Raw genomic sequence first — 15,359 nt, forward strand, 5'->3', positions numbered from 1 at the left:
CCCTTTGGAAATTCTTTCTCAAGCCAACGTTTGATTCAACATTTTCTTGCAAACGTTGAGGCCAACGTTGACACCAGTAGTGACAGAATTGAGCACCCTTGTAGTGAATTGTCAATTACCCTCTTCAACATCATGAGACCCATTCTCACTTGTTTCAACAAAGGCCCAATCCAAGGACTTGAAGACCAATTTGGAAAGTGTATAATTAGAAGGAAATTTGATTTAGAGAGAAGGTTTTTGAGTTTTTTTCTTTTAGCTAGAATAGCAGATCTAAATTGTTTTCTTTTGTATTTTTTTTTCTACAATTCCTCTCTGCAACTTTCTGTTCATTGGTTTTACTTGAGCAATGAGGAACTAAACCCCAAATTTATTAGGGGAAGGAGCTCTATTGTAATTTAAATGAATCAATGAAATTCTTCTTCTTCTCAATTCATTTTTGTAGCTATAGGATATCTTCTATTTTGATTTAGAATTCTTCACTCCGGAAGGGGGTTGAATTCAGTTAAATGCTTGTGTGAGCCTCGGAAGGGGAATCACTTGCATTAGATCTGAAGCTCTATCCTTCACAATTCTCATTACCAACACTATTTGGGAGGAATTGAGGTTTTGAGAATTAATGTGGCTTATGGATGAGAGATTTGCACTCAACCTCTTCTCATGATAATTAGATCAAGGAATTGGCAAGATTGATTATGATTAGAAAGATTGGATTGCCAATGAATTGGGGTCCAATCAATTTCAATCCGCCATAGATCTACTCAAATGATTGAGGAAGGAGTTGAGACCCAATTGATTCATGAAGGATTAAAATATCTCCGATCCCTGATGAATCACTTTCTCTGATTTTCTTCATTTTAAACTTCTCTTATTTCAATTTTCATTTGATTTGTCTTGCTGTTTGAATCCCTGCACTCAATTTCCTTTATAATTCATAAAATTTAAGTTTCCTCATAATTAAGATTCTGCAATTTTACTTTCATGCACTCTAAGATTCAGTTATTTATATTTCCTGCAATTTAAGTTTTCTCTCTTTTAAGTTTCTTGCACTTTAAGATTCAGCAATTTAAGTTTCTTGCCATTTAAGTTTCAGTTAATTTACATTCTGCAATTTAGATTCATAGCAATTTACATTCTGTGAATCAATTTCCACTCAAATCATCAATATTAGCTTAACTAAATTCATCACCGTAATAAAGTTGTTTAATCCATCAATCCCTGTGGGATCGACCTCACTCTTGTGAGTTATTACTACTTGATGCGACCCGGTACACTTGCCGGTTAGTTTGTGTGGAATCGATTTTCCCTCATCAAGTTTTTTGCACCGTTGCTGGGGATTGATTTAGATTAACAATGATTAAGTAAGGTGATAATCTAGATTAAGCATTTTCTTTTGCTTTTACTCAGCACACAAACTATTTGAAATTTTGTTTCTACTAATCCTAACTGCACTCTAGTAATAGATTGTTCTGTTTGTGCTTGTGTGATTATTTTGGTTGTATGTTAGGAGGGAGAAGAGGTGAATCCACCTCCTTTGATTCTGAGCCAGAGAGAACATTCTTGAGATTGAGAAGAGAAGCAAGAGGAAAGGGAGTTATTGGAGAAGAAGAATTAGAAGAAGAGGATCAAGAAATGGAGGGTAACATCCCAAATCCACCTGAGGATTTGGCCAACAACAATGGCCAACCTCAGAGAAGAGTTCTAAGTTCCTACACTATCCCCAACCCAAGGAATTGTGGGAGCAGTATCTTAACCCCCAATGTCCATGCTAATAACTTTGAACTCAAGCCTCAATTAATTACCCTGGTTCAGAATAATTGTCAATATGGAGGAAAGGCTGCTGAAGATCCCAACCAACATCTCTCTGTGTTCTTAAGAATCTGTGACACTGTCAAAACAATTGGAGTCCATCCTGACATCTATAAGCTTTTGTTATTTCCATTCTCACTGAGAGATAAAGCCACACATTGGTTAGAGACCTTCCCTAAAGAAAGTATCACCAACTGGGATGATCTAGTTAGCAAATTTCTAGCCAAATTATACCCCCTCAGAGAGTCATTAAGCTGAAAACTGATGTGCAAACATTCAGGCAGTTAGAAGGAGAATCATTGTATGAAGCCTAGGAGAGGTATAAAGCTTTGATCAGAAGATGCTCTGAGGGAATGTTCAGTGAGTGTGTGGAGCTGTAGAATTTCTATGAAGGTTTGTCTTTGCCTTCAAGGAAAGCATTGGATTATTCTTCAGGAGGATCATTGCAAATGATGAAAACTGCTCAAGTGGCACATGATCTTATAGACATGGTAGCAAACAATGAGTATTTCCACTATTTTGAAAGACAAGCAGCTCCAAAGAAAGGTGTATTTGAACTTGAAGGAGTTGATACAATCTTAGCTCAAAACAAGATTATGCATCAGTAACTTCAACAACAGATTGAAATGATGTCAAAGAGGATGGATGGATTACAACTTGTAGCAGTGAGCACAACTAATCTACCACCAGTTGTGTGGGGACAGCAGGAGGAAAGCTATGAAGAACAGCAGCCTGAACAAGTGCAGTACATGCACAATCAAGGAGCTGGACAGAATGATTTTCATGGAGATACTTACAACTCATCTTGGAGAAACCACCCCAATCTGAAGTGGGGAGAGAACCATAATCAGCAACCTTGGCAAAGAAACTCCAACCAAAATAATGGCCAAAACATAAACCATCAGAATCATCAAATCACTAACCAAAATCCATACAGAAAACTACAAAACAATCAACCCTAATCCAAATTCTATCCACCCAACAACCCATCAACTAATCAAAATAACTTCCATTCACCATCTACACCTCATACTCAGCTACAACCACCCAAAGAATATCAAAGAATCTCTAATTTGGAGATGATGATGGAAAGAATGATGAAGCATCAAGAATTGGCCAACAAAAATCACGAAGCTTCACTAAGAAACCTGGAGAGACAGATTGGACAATTGTCCAAACAACCAGCTGAGAGGCCAACCAACTCTTTTCCAAGAGATACCATCCCCAATCCTAAAAAAGAATGCAAGGCCATTCAATTAAGAAGTGGAAAGACTTTGGGGAATGACAAAGAAGCTACCAAGAAGCCAGCAGAGGATGACGAGGCTAACAGCAAGAAAGAAGTGGCAGCAGAGGAAAAGGACCAAGAGAATTCCAAAAAGAAGGAGGAAGAGTCACAGGCTTCAAAGAAGGGAAAACAGGTCATGACAGGGCAGCCATAAGAGAAGAAGGAGGTGAAGCCTTACGTTCATCCTCTGCCATACCCTCAAAGGTTGTAAAGGGAGCTCAAGAATCAACAATTTCCCAAGTTTCTGGAAGTTTTTAAGAAGTTGGAAATCAACATCCCACCTGCTGAAGTGTTGGAGCAAATGCCATTATATGCAAAATTCCTCAAAGAACTCATTAACAAGAAGAGAAGCTGGAATGAAAAGGAGACAGTGATCCTAACCCAAGAGTGCAGTGCTGTGATTCAAAAAGGTCTCCTACCAAAACTCAAAGACCCAGGAAGTTTCATCATCTCTTGCACCATAGGCAATATGATCTTGGAAAAAGCTCTCTGTGACTTAGGTGCCAGCATCAATCTGATGCCTCTCTCACTAATGAAAAAGCTTGCAATAAAGGAAGTCAAACCCACCAGAATGTCACTTCAAATGGCCGGTAGATCACTCAAAATACCAAATGGGGTTGTAGAGAACTTGCTGGTAAAGGTTGGAGAATTCATCTTGCCTGCCGATTTTGTCATTTTGGACATGGAAGAAGAAGGACACAACTCAATCATCTTTGGTAGACCTTTCTTAGTAACAAGAGCTATCATTGATGTAGAAAAAAGGGAGACGACCCTTAGAGTGCACAATGAGCAAATGATCACCAATGTCTTTAAGGCCATGCAATATCCCCCTGAGAAGACAAAGCACATGAGGGTGGAAATGATAGAAGAAGTGGAGGAGGAGTTACTTGGAGCAAATAACCAGGAGGAACAAGAAGAAGAAATAGAAGTAGAACAAGCTATCATAGAAGAAAGAGTAGCTGAAATCTCTGTTTAAGGCAAGAACTGAAGCCTCTCCCTCCACATCTCAAGTATGCATTTTTTGGAGAACAAGAGACCCTGCCAGTAATCATCAATTCTTCCTTAAACAAAGTTGATGAGGCAAAGCTGATTGAAGTGTTAAAGGTTCACAAGACAGCTTTGGGATGGACGATTGATGATATTAAGGGTATAAGCCCTGCCATCTGCGTGCACAAAATTTTGCTAGAAGAGGACTCAAGACCTGTGGTGTAACCTCAACGAAAACTTAACCCAACCATGAAAGAAATGGTTCAAAAAGAGGTAATGAAGCTTTGGAATGCTGGAATCATATACCCAATCTTTGACAGCTCTTGGGTGAGCCCGGTCCAAGTGGTGCCAAAGAAAGGTGGCATGACCATCATCTTTAATGAGATGAATGAACTCATTCCCACAAGGACAGTGATAGGGTGGAGAATGTGTATCGACTATAGAAGATTGAATGATGCCACAAGAAAAGATCACTTCCCTCTCCCCTTTATTAATTAGATGTTGGAAAGATTGGCTGGCCATGCTTACTATTGCTTCTTGGATGGGTACTGTGGGTACAATCATATAGTGGTAGATCCCAAGGATCAAGAAAAGACCTCATTCACATGTCCATTCGGAGTCTTCGCCTACAGAAGGATGCCCTTCGGGCTGTACAATGCCCCTGTCACTTTTCAACAGTGTATGCTTTCTATATTTTCTGACATGGTAGAAAAATTTTTAGAAGTCTTCATGGATGATTTCTTTGTCTTTGGAAAGTCATTTGATACTTGCCTACATCATTTAACTCTTGTCTTGAAAAGATGCCAAGAAACTAATCTGGTATAGAATTGGGAGAAATGCCATTTCATGTTTCCTGAAGGGATAGTTCTTGGGCATAAGGTTTCAAGTAAGGGTATAGAAGTTGATAAAGCTAAGATAGAGATCATAGAAAAGCTTCCTATACTAGTTAATGTAAAAGCAGTGAGAAGTTTTATTGGACATGCTAGTTTTTACAGGAGATTTATCAAAGATTTCTCAAAAATAGCTAAACCACTAAGAACCTTGCTAGTAGTTGATAACCCCTTTGTCATTGATGATAGCTGTAAACATGCCTTTGAAACTTTAAAAAATAAACTCACTACAGCACCAGTCATCACACCCCCAGATTGGGAATTGCCTTTTGAACTCATGTGTGATGCAAGTGACTTTGCCATTGGTGCTATATTGGGGCAAAAGAAAGACAAGTTGCATCATGTCGTATATTATGCAAGCAAAGTGTTAAATGAGGCACAAAGAATTATACCACCACAGAGAAAGAGCTCTTGGCAATTGTATATGCATTTGATAAATTTAGACAATACTTGATTGGTTCAAAGCTTATAGTATATACTGATCATGCTGCTCTTAAGTATCTCATGTCTAAACAGGATTCAAAGCCAACGCTTATTAGATGGGTGCTGCTGCTATAAGAATTTGATATTGAAGTAAGAGATAGGAAAGGAAATGAGAACCAAGTGGCAGACCATTTGTCAAGACTACCACAAAAAGCCAACCAAGATACACCACAACCAGTGAATGAAAAGTTTCCAGATGAATATCTTCTCCAAATCCAGCAGGCACCTTGGTTTGCTGACATTACAAACTACAAGGTGGGAAGAAAGATTCCTCAAGAGTTTACTAAGCAACAAGTGAAGAGGCTATGTAATGAAGCCAAGAGATTCTTGTGGGATGAGCCCTTTGATAAACCACTATTTCATGGTTTATCTTGTGCTCAATTGAGTGGATTTTATCAACTCTTTACCCACTTATTCATAATATTTGCATAGTTTTATATTTCCTTCCTGATTTTGTGCTATGATTGAAAACATGCTTCTTTGATCTTATATTTGCTTATTATTAATCCTCTCTTATTACCATTAGATACCTTGATATGTGTGTTAAGTGATTTCAGAGATTACAGGGTAGGAATGGCTCAGAGGATGAAAAGGAAGCATGCAAAAGTGGAAGGAATACAAGAAGTTAGAGAAATTGCTAAGCTGTCCAGCCTGACCTCTTCGCACTCAAACGGCTATAACTTTAGCTACAGAGGTCCAAATGACGCGGTTTAAGTTGCGTTAGAAAGCTAACGTCCGGGGCTTCAATTTGATATATAATATGTTATAGTTTCCCTGATGCTAAGTGACGCGACCGCGTGATCCATGCGGCCGCGTCGTAGTGACGGAAATCCAGCGTGGCAAAATTCGAAACCAGCGAATTCTAGACTGTTTTTGACCCAGTTTGCGGCATAGAAAACACAGATTAGAGGCTATAAAGTGGGGGAATACATCCATTCATGAGGAGGCTCTCATATTCACAATTTTAGGAGTAGATGTAGTTTTTAGAGAGAGAGGTTCTCTCCTCTCTCTTAGGATTAGGATTTAGGATTTCTCTTAGTTTTAGGAGTAGCTCTCAATCCCAGGTTCTTTATTTTTATTTATTTTTCCAATTTAATCTATGAACATCTATGCTAGATTTAATTTCTTTTGTTAATGCAATTCGAGGTATTTCAGATTTAAGATTGCTTTGCTTTATTTATATTGATGCTCTGTTTAAGATTGCTTTTAATTTAAATTAGATATTTTCTCCCTTTTGGCTTTGGTTAGGTAATTGGTAACACTTGAGTTGTCAAATTCAGGAGTGGTTGAAATTGGCTAATTTTGCTTTAGCTAGGATTGCTCTAACACTAGTCTCTCCACAGGAGTTGACTAGGACTTGAGGATCAAGCTAATTAGTCCACTTGACTTAACTAAGTGGGATTGAAATCCAATTCTCATCACATCTGATAAGGATAACAAGGACAGAATTTCCGGTTCTCATACCTTGCCAAGAGTTTATTTTACAGTTATTTATTTATTTTTATTGCTTTGAAAATATACCTGTGCACATTGCCCAAACTCCAAATTTCTCAAAACCCCCAATTTACAATCTTCATAACCAATAATAAGAACATACCTCCCTGCAATTCCTTGAGAAGACGACCCGAGGTTCAAATACTCGGTTATCAATTTTAAAAGGGGTTTGTTACTTGTGACAACCAAAACGTTTGTACGAAGGGATTTTTGTTGGTTTAGAGACTATATCTACAACGCGACTGTTTTTATGACATTCTTTACTAGCAAAAATCCTAACGTCAAAATGGCGCCGTTGCGAGGGAATTGCAACCTTATTATTGGTTATTGTAAATATTTGCGTTTTGATTTGTTTTTATTTTATTAAATTAAGAGGTTATTGATTTTTATTTTAAAATTTTTATCTTATCTTATCTTATTTCAAAAGTCAAATTTCAAAATTCAAATTTAAATTTTTTTTTAAATTCAAAAAAAAAAATTTCAAATTTCAAATTTCAAAAAAAAAAAAATTCAAATTTCAGAAATTTAAAATTCAAAATTTCAAAAATTGAATTTTCAAATCCAAAATTTAAATAACCTTTTAATTTAAATTTACTTTTATTTTTGTTTTTAATTTTTATTTGCTACTATGAACTCTCACCCCTTTTGCTATGAGTCTAGTTACAATAATGTTGCAGGAAGAAGAAATTACAATGAGAACAGGCATCAAGGTTGGAACAATCAAAGATGGGAGGAGCCACAAGGATTTGATCAACCTTCATGGCAACAACCACCTCCAATAGACTATCAACAACCACCACCATATGCCTATGAACCCTTTTCTCAACATGACTTTGGACCACCAAACTCACAAGCTTCTTTCCACCATTCACCTCCATATGACCCTAACCCGCATCCACCATACCAACCACCTTATGAACCAAATGAACCATACATAGATCCACCCCAAACCTCCATGGAGAGAGCACTTACCGATCTAAACTCTACTATACGAGCTCTCGCCGCCCAAATCAGACCACCAAATACCTTTAACAATCAACCCTCAAGCTCTAGTGCACTTCCTTTTCAATCACAGAATGATCTCCCAATCCCACCACCACCTCAATATCTGCCATCTCCATATCCATCAATCCAAGAGCACTATGATCCTACCTATGATAACTGAGTGCATCAAGAGACAAAGGATCGTTTCAAGGAAACAGTGGATCGATTTCAGGCAACCACTCAACAACTGGAGCAAGCATTAATTCAATGGGCTTCTAGGCGCTCAAATATACAAGGATCAGCCACAGCTCCATGTGGACAGTCTAGTGAAGAGCGTAGCATAAAGGAGATACCAGAAACCACAGTGGACAAGACAGAGAATAAATTCGTACTAGAACAAGTAGAAGAAGTTGTCATTGTTCAAGAAGAAGAAGAAGTGGTTGAAGACTTAGGAGATGCAGAACCTCCATGGGAAAGTCGAGACATAGAGCCTCCTTCCAAGACGGTTGAAATGGATGCTGCGGAGGGTGTACAACCTCCAAGGCATATCACAGTTGAAGACTTGGAAGAGGTTGATCAAGAGATGGAGATTCAAGAAGAGGAAGCACAACCTCCCATGCCCTTGGAAAGCAATGAAGAGGAGACTGAATTGAAAGAGAGCTACCAAGAGGAAGAGGTTGAAATTGAAGAAGCTTGCAAAGAGGTGGTAATTATCAGAGAAGAGCACAAGGGAGTGGAGCTTGCAATTTCATTAAAAACACCTCCCCCTAAGTTGCCATCATCCTTCACAACATTCAAGTGGGTAAAATTCATATCCCTTATCTTTCTAATCCCACTTGAATATGGGCTACTGGAGACGGATGGTCAACTTAGAGCTCTTTGTGGCATTAAGAGTAAGAGGAAAATGGTCAGTGATAAGAATTGTCCTGCAAGGTTCATCATGGTTGGAAGCTTTGAGTTCAAACGCAAAGGTTGGTATAAAGCTCAACTGAATGGGTCCAGGAAGCTGTTTGGTTGCTACAGTGAGAATTCAGATCACCTTTCACCCGGCTGGAAAAATGCAGATCGAGACAAAAACGGGTGTAAAAGTAAAGTTTGGGATCCTGGAATCTGTTCTGGCATTTGTCGCCCCGGGAGCCTAAGAATCTGTTTGAAGCTTCTTAAGGGCTTTACATGCTTAGTTTGGGACCCCGGAGGACACTGGAAATACAAACATTTGTGGGAATTCCTGGACCAGTATAAGCACAAGCCACCATAGCAGGAATCTCATCAAATGTCCAACTTAAGGACTATAACTAAAAGTGCTAGGTGGGAGACAACCCACCATGGTATGATCGTTCCCTTTTCATTACTTAGTTTTATTTATTTTTGAATTTTATTTTATTTTGTTATATTGAACCTGGAGTTTTGCATCACATTCATATTAACACTGCATTCTGCATTTTTCAGATTATAAAAAAAAAAAAGCGAGCACGCGACGTGACTGCATCAGCGACGCATCCGTGTCGCAAGGAGAGAAAAGAAAATAAAAACAAACAGAGAGTCACGCTGGAGCAAGGCTGGAGGCGTGCCAGTGGCACAATTCGTCCCACACGACCGCATCGCTGATGCATCCGTATCACAGGGGAATACTGGCCTCCTACGTGATCGCGTGCCCCACGCGGCCGCGTGACCTGGATTTCGACGTCAAAGGGTGCATGGCCGAAAGTTGAGCTGGAGTTGGGCTGGAATCGTGCTGAAAGCCCAAGCCTCACCACGCGAATGCGTGCCCCACGCGTCCACATCATATCCCCATGATGGCCACTCACTTGATCGCGTCCCCCACGCGATCGCGTCACCCAGGATTTTGGCAATACTAAGTTTTGAACAGAGAGTTGTGCTTGATGGGACACAGAAGTTGGTGAATTAAAAATTATTAAAGTGGTTACATTGCAAGTATAGTTCTTAACTCACCGAAAATCTGCCTATCAATTTAGAAATATGTCACAGAGAATTAAATTAAAAATTACTGGGAGTTTTAAGTCCCAGGTCGTCTCCCAACGAGTTGCAGAAAAGTGTGCTATCTTATTAATCAGATGTTCCAAGGAGTTGAGCTAAGTAAATTGGAATGTAAATTGAGGAAATTTAAATAATATGAATAAAAGCCTTGATTGGGAGTTGATTGGTTGGAATTTCTATCATTAGTGGAGTGATTGTAAGATTAATTTATAATTAATGGTTGTTCCGTTTGGTTATCCTTTACTAAGTAAGGGAAAGTCAAACAAGTTGGAATGCCAGATCTATTCACAAGTTGCAACCCACTTAATTCCAAGGGATTGGCGTTGGTGACAGGATAGTAGTCCAACATTTAACCCAATTACAAATTTTTCTTTCAATCCTTCCAACTCAAGAGTTCCCTTTAATCAACTCCCCATCAAGTAAGGAAACAACTCACGCATTGTAAATAAAGAATCCATAGCACATGAAAGGGAATTAAAAGAAGACATGATTATTGGAATTGAAATTGAATTAAAAAGAAATAATCCTTGCATTAAATAATCATAAAAGTGTCTGAATGATAAAACTGAACAAAACAAAGAATATGGAAGAATAAAACCAAGTTAAGAAAACAAACTAGAATGATGAAGTCTTGATGAGGAAATAACTCTTCCCAATGTTCCAATGCTAAGACCAATTGAAAATTAAAATTCTAAAAACCTAGAGAGAAAAACCTAAGAGAGTGAAAAACTAGATCTAGAAAACTACTGAATGAATGTGTCTTGTTTCTGCATATTCTCTGACTCTAGTCTGCTGTTCCAGGCCGAGAACTGGGCCGAAATAAGGTCCAAAATTGCCCCCAGCGAATCCTGCAGATTATGCAGATCGCACATGTCACGTGATCGCGTCATCCATATGGACGCGTCGCTTGCGCTTTTTCCTCTCCACGCGTTCGCGTCATCCACGCTACCGCGTCACTTGCGCTTTCCAATTCGCGCGGCCGCGCAAGCCATGCGGCCGCGTCACTGCGATTTGCGCTCCTTCGCGCGGTCGCGTGAGCCATGCGACTGCGTCACTTCTCGCTGGTTATCTCCTCAAATTCTTGTGTTCCTTCCATTTTTGCCAGGTTCCGCTTCAATCTCCATCTCATTCATGCCCTATAAAGCCTGAAACACTTGACACACAGATCACGGCATCGAATGGAATAAAGGAGAATTAAAATTAAATAATTATAGTCTCTAGGAAGCAATTTTCAAACATGTACTGAATTTAGGAAGGAAATCTAAATGCATGCTAAATTGATGAATAAGTGGGTAAGGATCATGACAAAACCACACAATTAAACACAATATAAACTATAAAATAGTGGTTTATCAACCACCGATCTCCATGGGTTAGTTATTTCCTGACTCAACACCAAAATTTTTTATTTTTTTTGTTTTTTTGATTGCATATTTGTTTGATTTTTTGCATATTTTACCACTTGGTTGAAGTAATATTTTCTTTTTCAAGAAACCTTTTTGAGCATTTCACTAATTTGAATAAAATTTAATATTACACTTGTTTGAAGAAATATTATACTGGAACATGGTTTAGAGCTCGAACACACAAAACCTGTGAGATTTTGAGCCTATTTGAATTGGTTGCATTTTTCAACCAATATTTTATTTTTCAACCATGGTTTGATGTATGCATGCACTTACATGATTGAGGCCTTTGTTTCACTGAGCTTACATACCCATATGACCTTACCTTTCATTATCCTTTGCAAACCAATTTGAGCCTATTTTACCCCTTTATTCTTTACTTTAGCACATCATTAACTCTAAACGGAAAACAATAATGTCCTTAATTTGAATCCTTAGTTAGCTTAGACTAGTGAGAGTGCTTATGATTTAAGTGTGGAAAATTGGGTTTGGAAATATTTGGTTTGAGAATTGAGTATGTTAGAATTTTCTAAAAATGTGAAAGAAATGTTTAAGACATGTTCATGCATTCAATAAATTAATCATATGCATTGAGAAAAATAAAAGAAAAAGAAAAAAAAAATATATATATATATATATATATATATAAAGAGAAAAAAGAGAGAAAAAGAAAAGTGGTGAAAGCAATGCATATGAGTTGTACTTAAAACTAGAATGCATGAATATGTGGGAAACATGGTTAATGGATGGTTAGATGTTGTATTATGATTACATGGATTGTTTAAGTTAGGTGGGAAAAGTTTAAAGTTAATTAAGGATTCAGATTTTAGTCCACTTGACCCAATACAATCCTACCTTGACCCTAACCCCATTACAACCCTTAAAAGACCTCTTGATTTGTGTATTTGTGCATTAAATTTTTGTTGATTGATAGAAGAAAAGCAAAACTTAGAAAGCAAGGTTAGTAGAGAATTAAAAGAATCGAACCTTAAACACTTGAGTGACTAGAGTGTATACATTACCAGTAAGAGTTCGATGCTCAATTCCTTGTTCCCTGCTTTCATAAGCTATTTTCTTCTTACAAGTCTATTTGTGCTTCATTTTTATGATTTGAATTAGTGAAATCCAGGTCATATTTGTTCTTAAAAGATTTGTTTACTTTTAACCAAGTAGGTATAAACATCTTAGCATGTAGTTGCATTCATATACATAGATTGCATTTCATACATTTTACCATTCCTCTTCATCTTTATAGTTTCTCTTGAGCTTAGCATGAGGACATGCTAATGTTTAAGTGTGGGGAGGTTGATAAACCACTACTTCATGGTTTATCTTGTGCTCAATTGAGTGGATTTTATCAACTCTTTACCCACTTATTCATAATATTTGCATAGTTTTATATTTCCTTCCTGATTTTGTGCTATGATTGAAAACATGTTTCTTTGATCTTATATTTGCTTATTATTAATCCTCTCTTATTACCATTAGATGCCTTGATATGTGTGTTAAGTGATTTCAGAGATTACAGGGCAGGAATGGCTCAGAGGATGAAAAGGAAGCATGCAAAAGTGGAAGGAATACAAGAAGTTAGAGAAATTGCTAAGCTGTCCAGCCTGACCTCTTCGCACTCAAACGGCTATAACTTTAGCTACAGAGGTCCAAATGATGCGGTTCCAGTTGCGTTGGAAAGCTAACGTCCGGGGCTTCGATTTGATATATAATATGTTATAGTTTCCCTGACGCTAGGTGACGCGACCGCGTGATCCATGCGGCCGCGTCGCAGTGACGGAAATCCAGCGTGGCAAAATTCAAAACCAGTGAATTCTGGACTGTTTTTGACCCAGTTTGCGGTCCAGAAAACACAGATTAGACGCTATAAAGTGGAAAAATACATCTATTCATGAGGAGGCTGTCATATTCACAATTTTAGGAGTAGATGTAGTTTTTAGAGAGAGGGGTTCTCTCCTTTCTCTTAGGATTAGGATTTAGGATTTCTCTTAGTTTTAGGAGTAGCTCTCAATCCCAGGTTCTTTATTTTTATTTATTTTTCCAATTTAATCTATGAACATCTATGCCAGATTTAATTTCTTTTGTTAATGCAATTCGAGGTATTTCAGATTTAAGATTGCTTTGCTTTATTTATATTGATGCTCTGTTTAAGATTGCTTTTAATTTAAATTAGATATTTTCTCCCTTTTGGCTTTGGTTAGGTAATTGGTAACACTTGAGTTGTCAAACTCAGGAGTGGTTGAAATTGGCTGATTTTGCTTTAGCTAGGATTGCTCTAACACTAGTCTCTCCACAGGAGTTGACTAGGACTTGAGGATCAAGCTAATTAGTCCACTTGACTTAACTAAGTGGGATTGAAATCCAATTCTCATCACATCTGATAAGGATAACAAGGACAGAATTTCCGGTTCTCATACCTTGCCAAGAGTTTATTTTACAGTTATTTATTTATTTTTATTGCTTTGAAAATATACCTGTGCACATTGCCCAAACTCCAAATTTCTCAAAACCCCCAATTTACAATCTTCGTAACCAATAATAAGAACATACCTCCCTGCAATTCCTTGAGAAGATGACCCGAGGTTCAAATACTCGGTTATCAATTTTAAAAGGGATTTGTTACTTGTGACAACCAAAACGTTTGTACGAAGGGATTTTTGTTGGTTTAGATACTATATCTACAACGCGACTGTTTTTATGACATTCTTTACTAGCAAAAATCCTAACGTCACCCTTCTTGTTCAAAAGATGTCCTGATGGGATGATTAGAAGGTGTGTCCCTGAAACTGAGATGAGAGACATATTGTGGCACTGTCATAGTTCAGCTTATGGTGGACATTTTCGGCCAAAAATAACAGCTGCCAAAGTATTTCAAAGTGGTTTTTATTGGCCAACCATATTCAAAGATGCCAGAGAATTTGTGAATTAATGCAATGAATGTCAAAGAGCTGGAAGACTAACAAGGAGAAATGAAATGCCTCAAAACTATATTCTGGAAGTAGAGTTATTTGATCTTTGGGGCATAGATTTTATGGGACCATTTCCCCCATCATGCTCTTTCAAGTACATACTGGTAGCAGTGGAATATGTCTCCAAGTGGGTAGAGGCAATAGCAACAACTACTTGTGATTCACCAATTGTTCTTCAATTTCTTAAGAGACACATCTTCACTAGATATGGGGTACCTAAAGGCCTCATTAGTGATGGTGGTAGCCACTTTTGCAACAGACAGATGGAAAAGCTGCTCCACAAATATGGAGTAATTCACAAAGTGACCACACCATATTACCCTCAGACTAATGGCCAGGCAGAATTGGCAAACAGAGAGCTAAAGAAAATTCTAGAGAAGACAGTGGGGATCACAAGGAAAGACTGCGCAAGAAAATTGGATGATGCTCTATACAGAACAGCATTCAAAACTCCAATTGGGAAGTCACCATTTCAGCTAATCTATGGCAAATCGTGTCACGTTCCTGTGGAGCTTGAACACAAAGCTTTATGGGCCACTAAGCTCCTCAATCTTGATTCTCAAGCAGTAGGAGAGAGAAGGTTGTTGCAACTCAATGAACTGGATGAATTCAGAATGGAAGCTTATGAGAATTCTAAGATATACAAGGAGAGAGCTAAAAAGTGGCATGACAAGAAAATCTTGAAAAGAGAGTTCAAACCAGGACAACAAGTACTCTTATATAACTCCAGGCTCAAGGTCTTTCCTGGCAAATGCAAGTCCAAATGGAATGGCGCTTACTTGGTGACAAAGGTTCTCCCTTATGGGAGTCTTGAACTTCTGAATGAAGCTAGAAAGGACACATTCACAGCAAATGGTCACAGAACCAAGCACTACCTGGGAGGACCCTGGAACAAAGAGGAAAGCATTCATGAGCTGGGATGAACAAGGATGAATGACGTCAAGCTAATGACGATAAACAAGTGCTTGTTGGGAGGCAACCCAATCGGAGGTAGTTTTTTTTTTACATAGCTATTTCAATAAAAATTCAAGAGTTCCCTTGTATTGCA

The 15,359-nt window shown here is 38.1% G+C and overlaps 1 protein-coding gene across 1 annotated transcript; it reads left to right on the forward strand.

Moving 5' to 3' along the window:
• Positions 1-1,629: 1,629 nt before the first annotated feature.
• Positions 1,630-2,414, forward strand: LOC148577491 (uncharacterized). The gene is made up of 3 exons (XM_088502887.1): positions 1,630-1,967; positions 2,087-2,107; positions 2,219-2,414. Exons 1-3 carry the CDS (start codon positions 1,630-1,632, stop codon positions 2,412-2,414), a joined length of 555 nt encoding a protein of 184 aa, XP_088359013.1.
• Positions 2,415-15,359: the final 12,945 nt, after the last annotated feature.

Source organism: Arachis ipaensis, chromosome B1 (genome assembly GCF_059453495.1).
Source record: "Arachis ipaensis isolate K30076 ecotype BB chromosome B1, ASM5945349v1, whole genome shotgun sequence".
Taxonomy (NCBI): domain Eukaryota; kingdom Viridiplantae; phylum Streptophyta; class Magnoliopsida; order Fabales; family Fabaceae; genus Arachis; species Arachis ipaensis.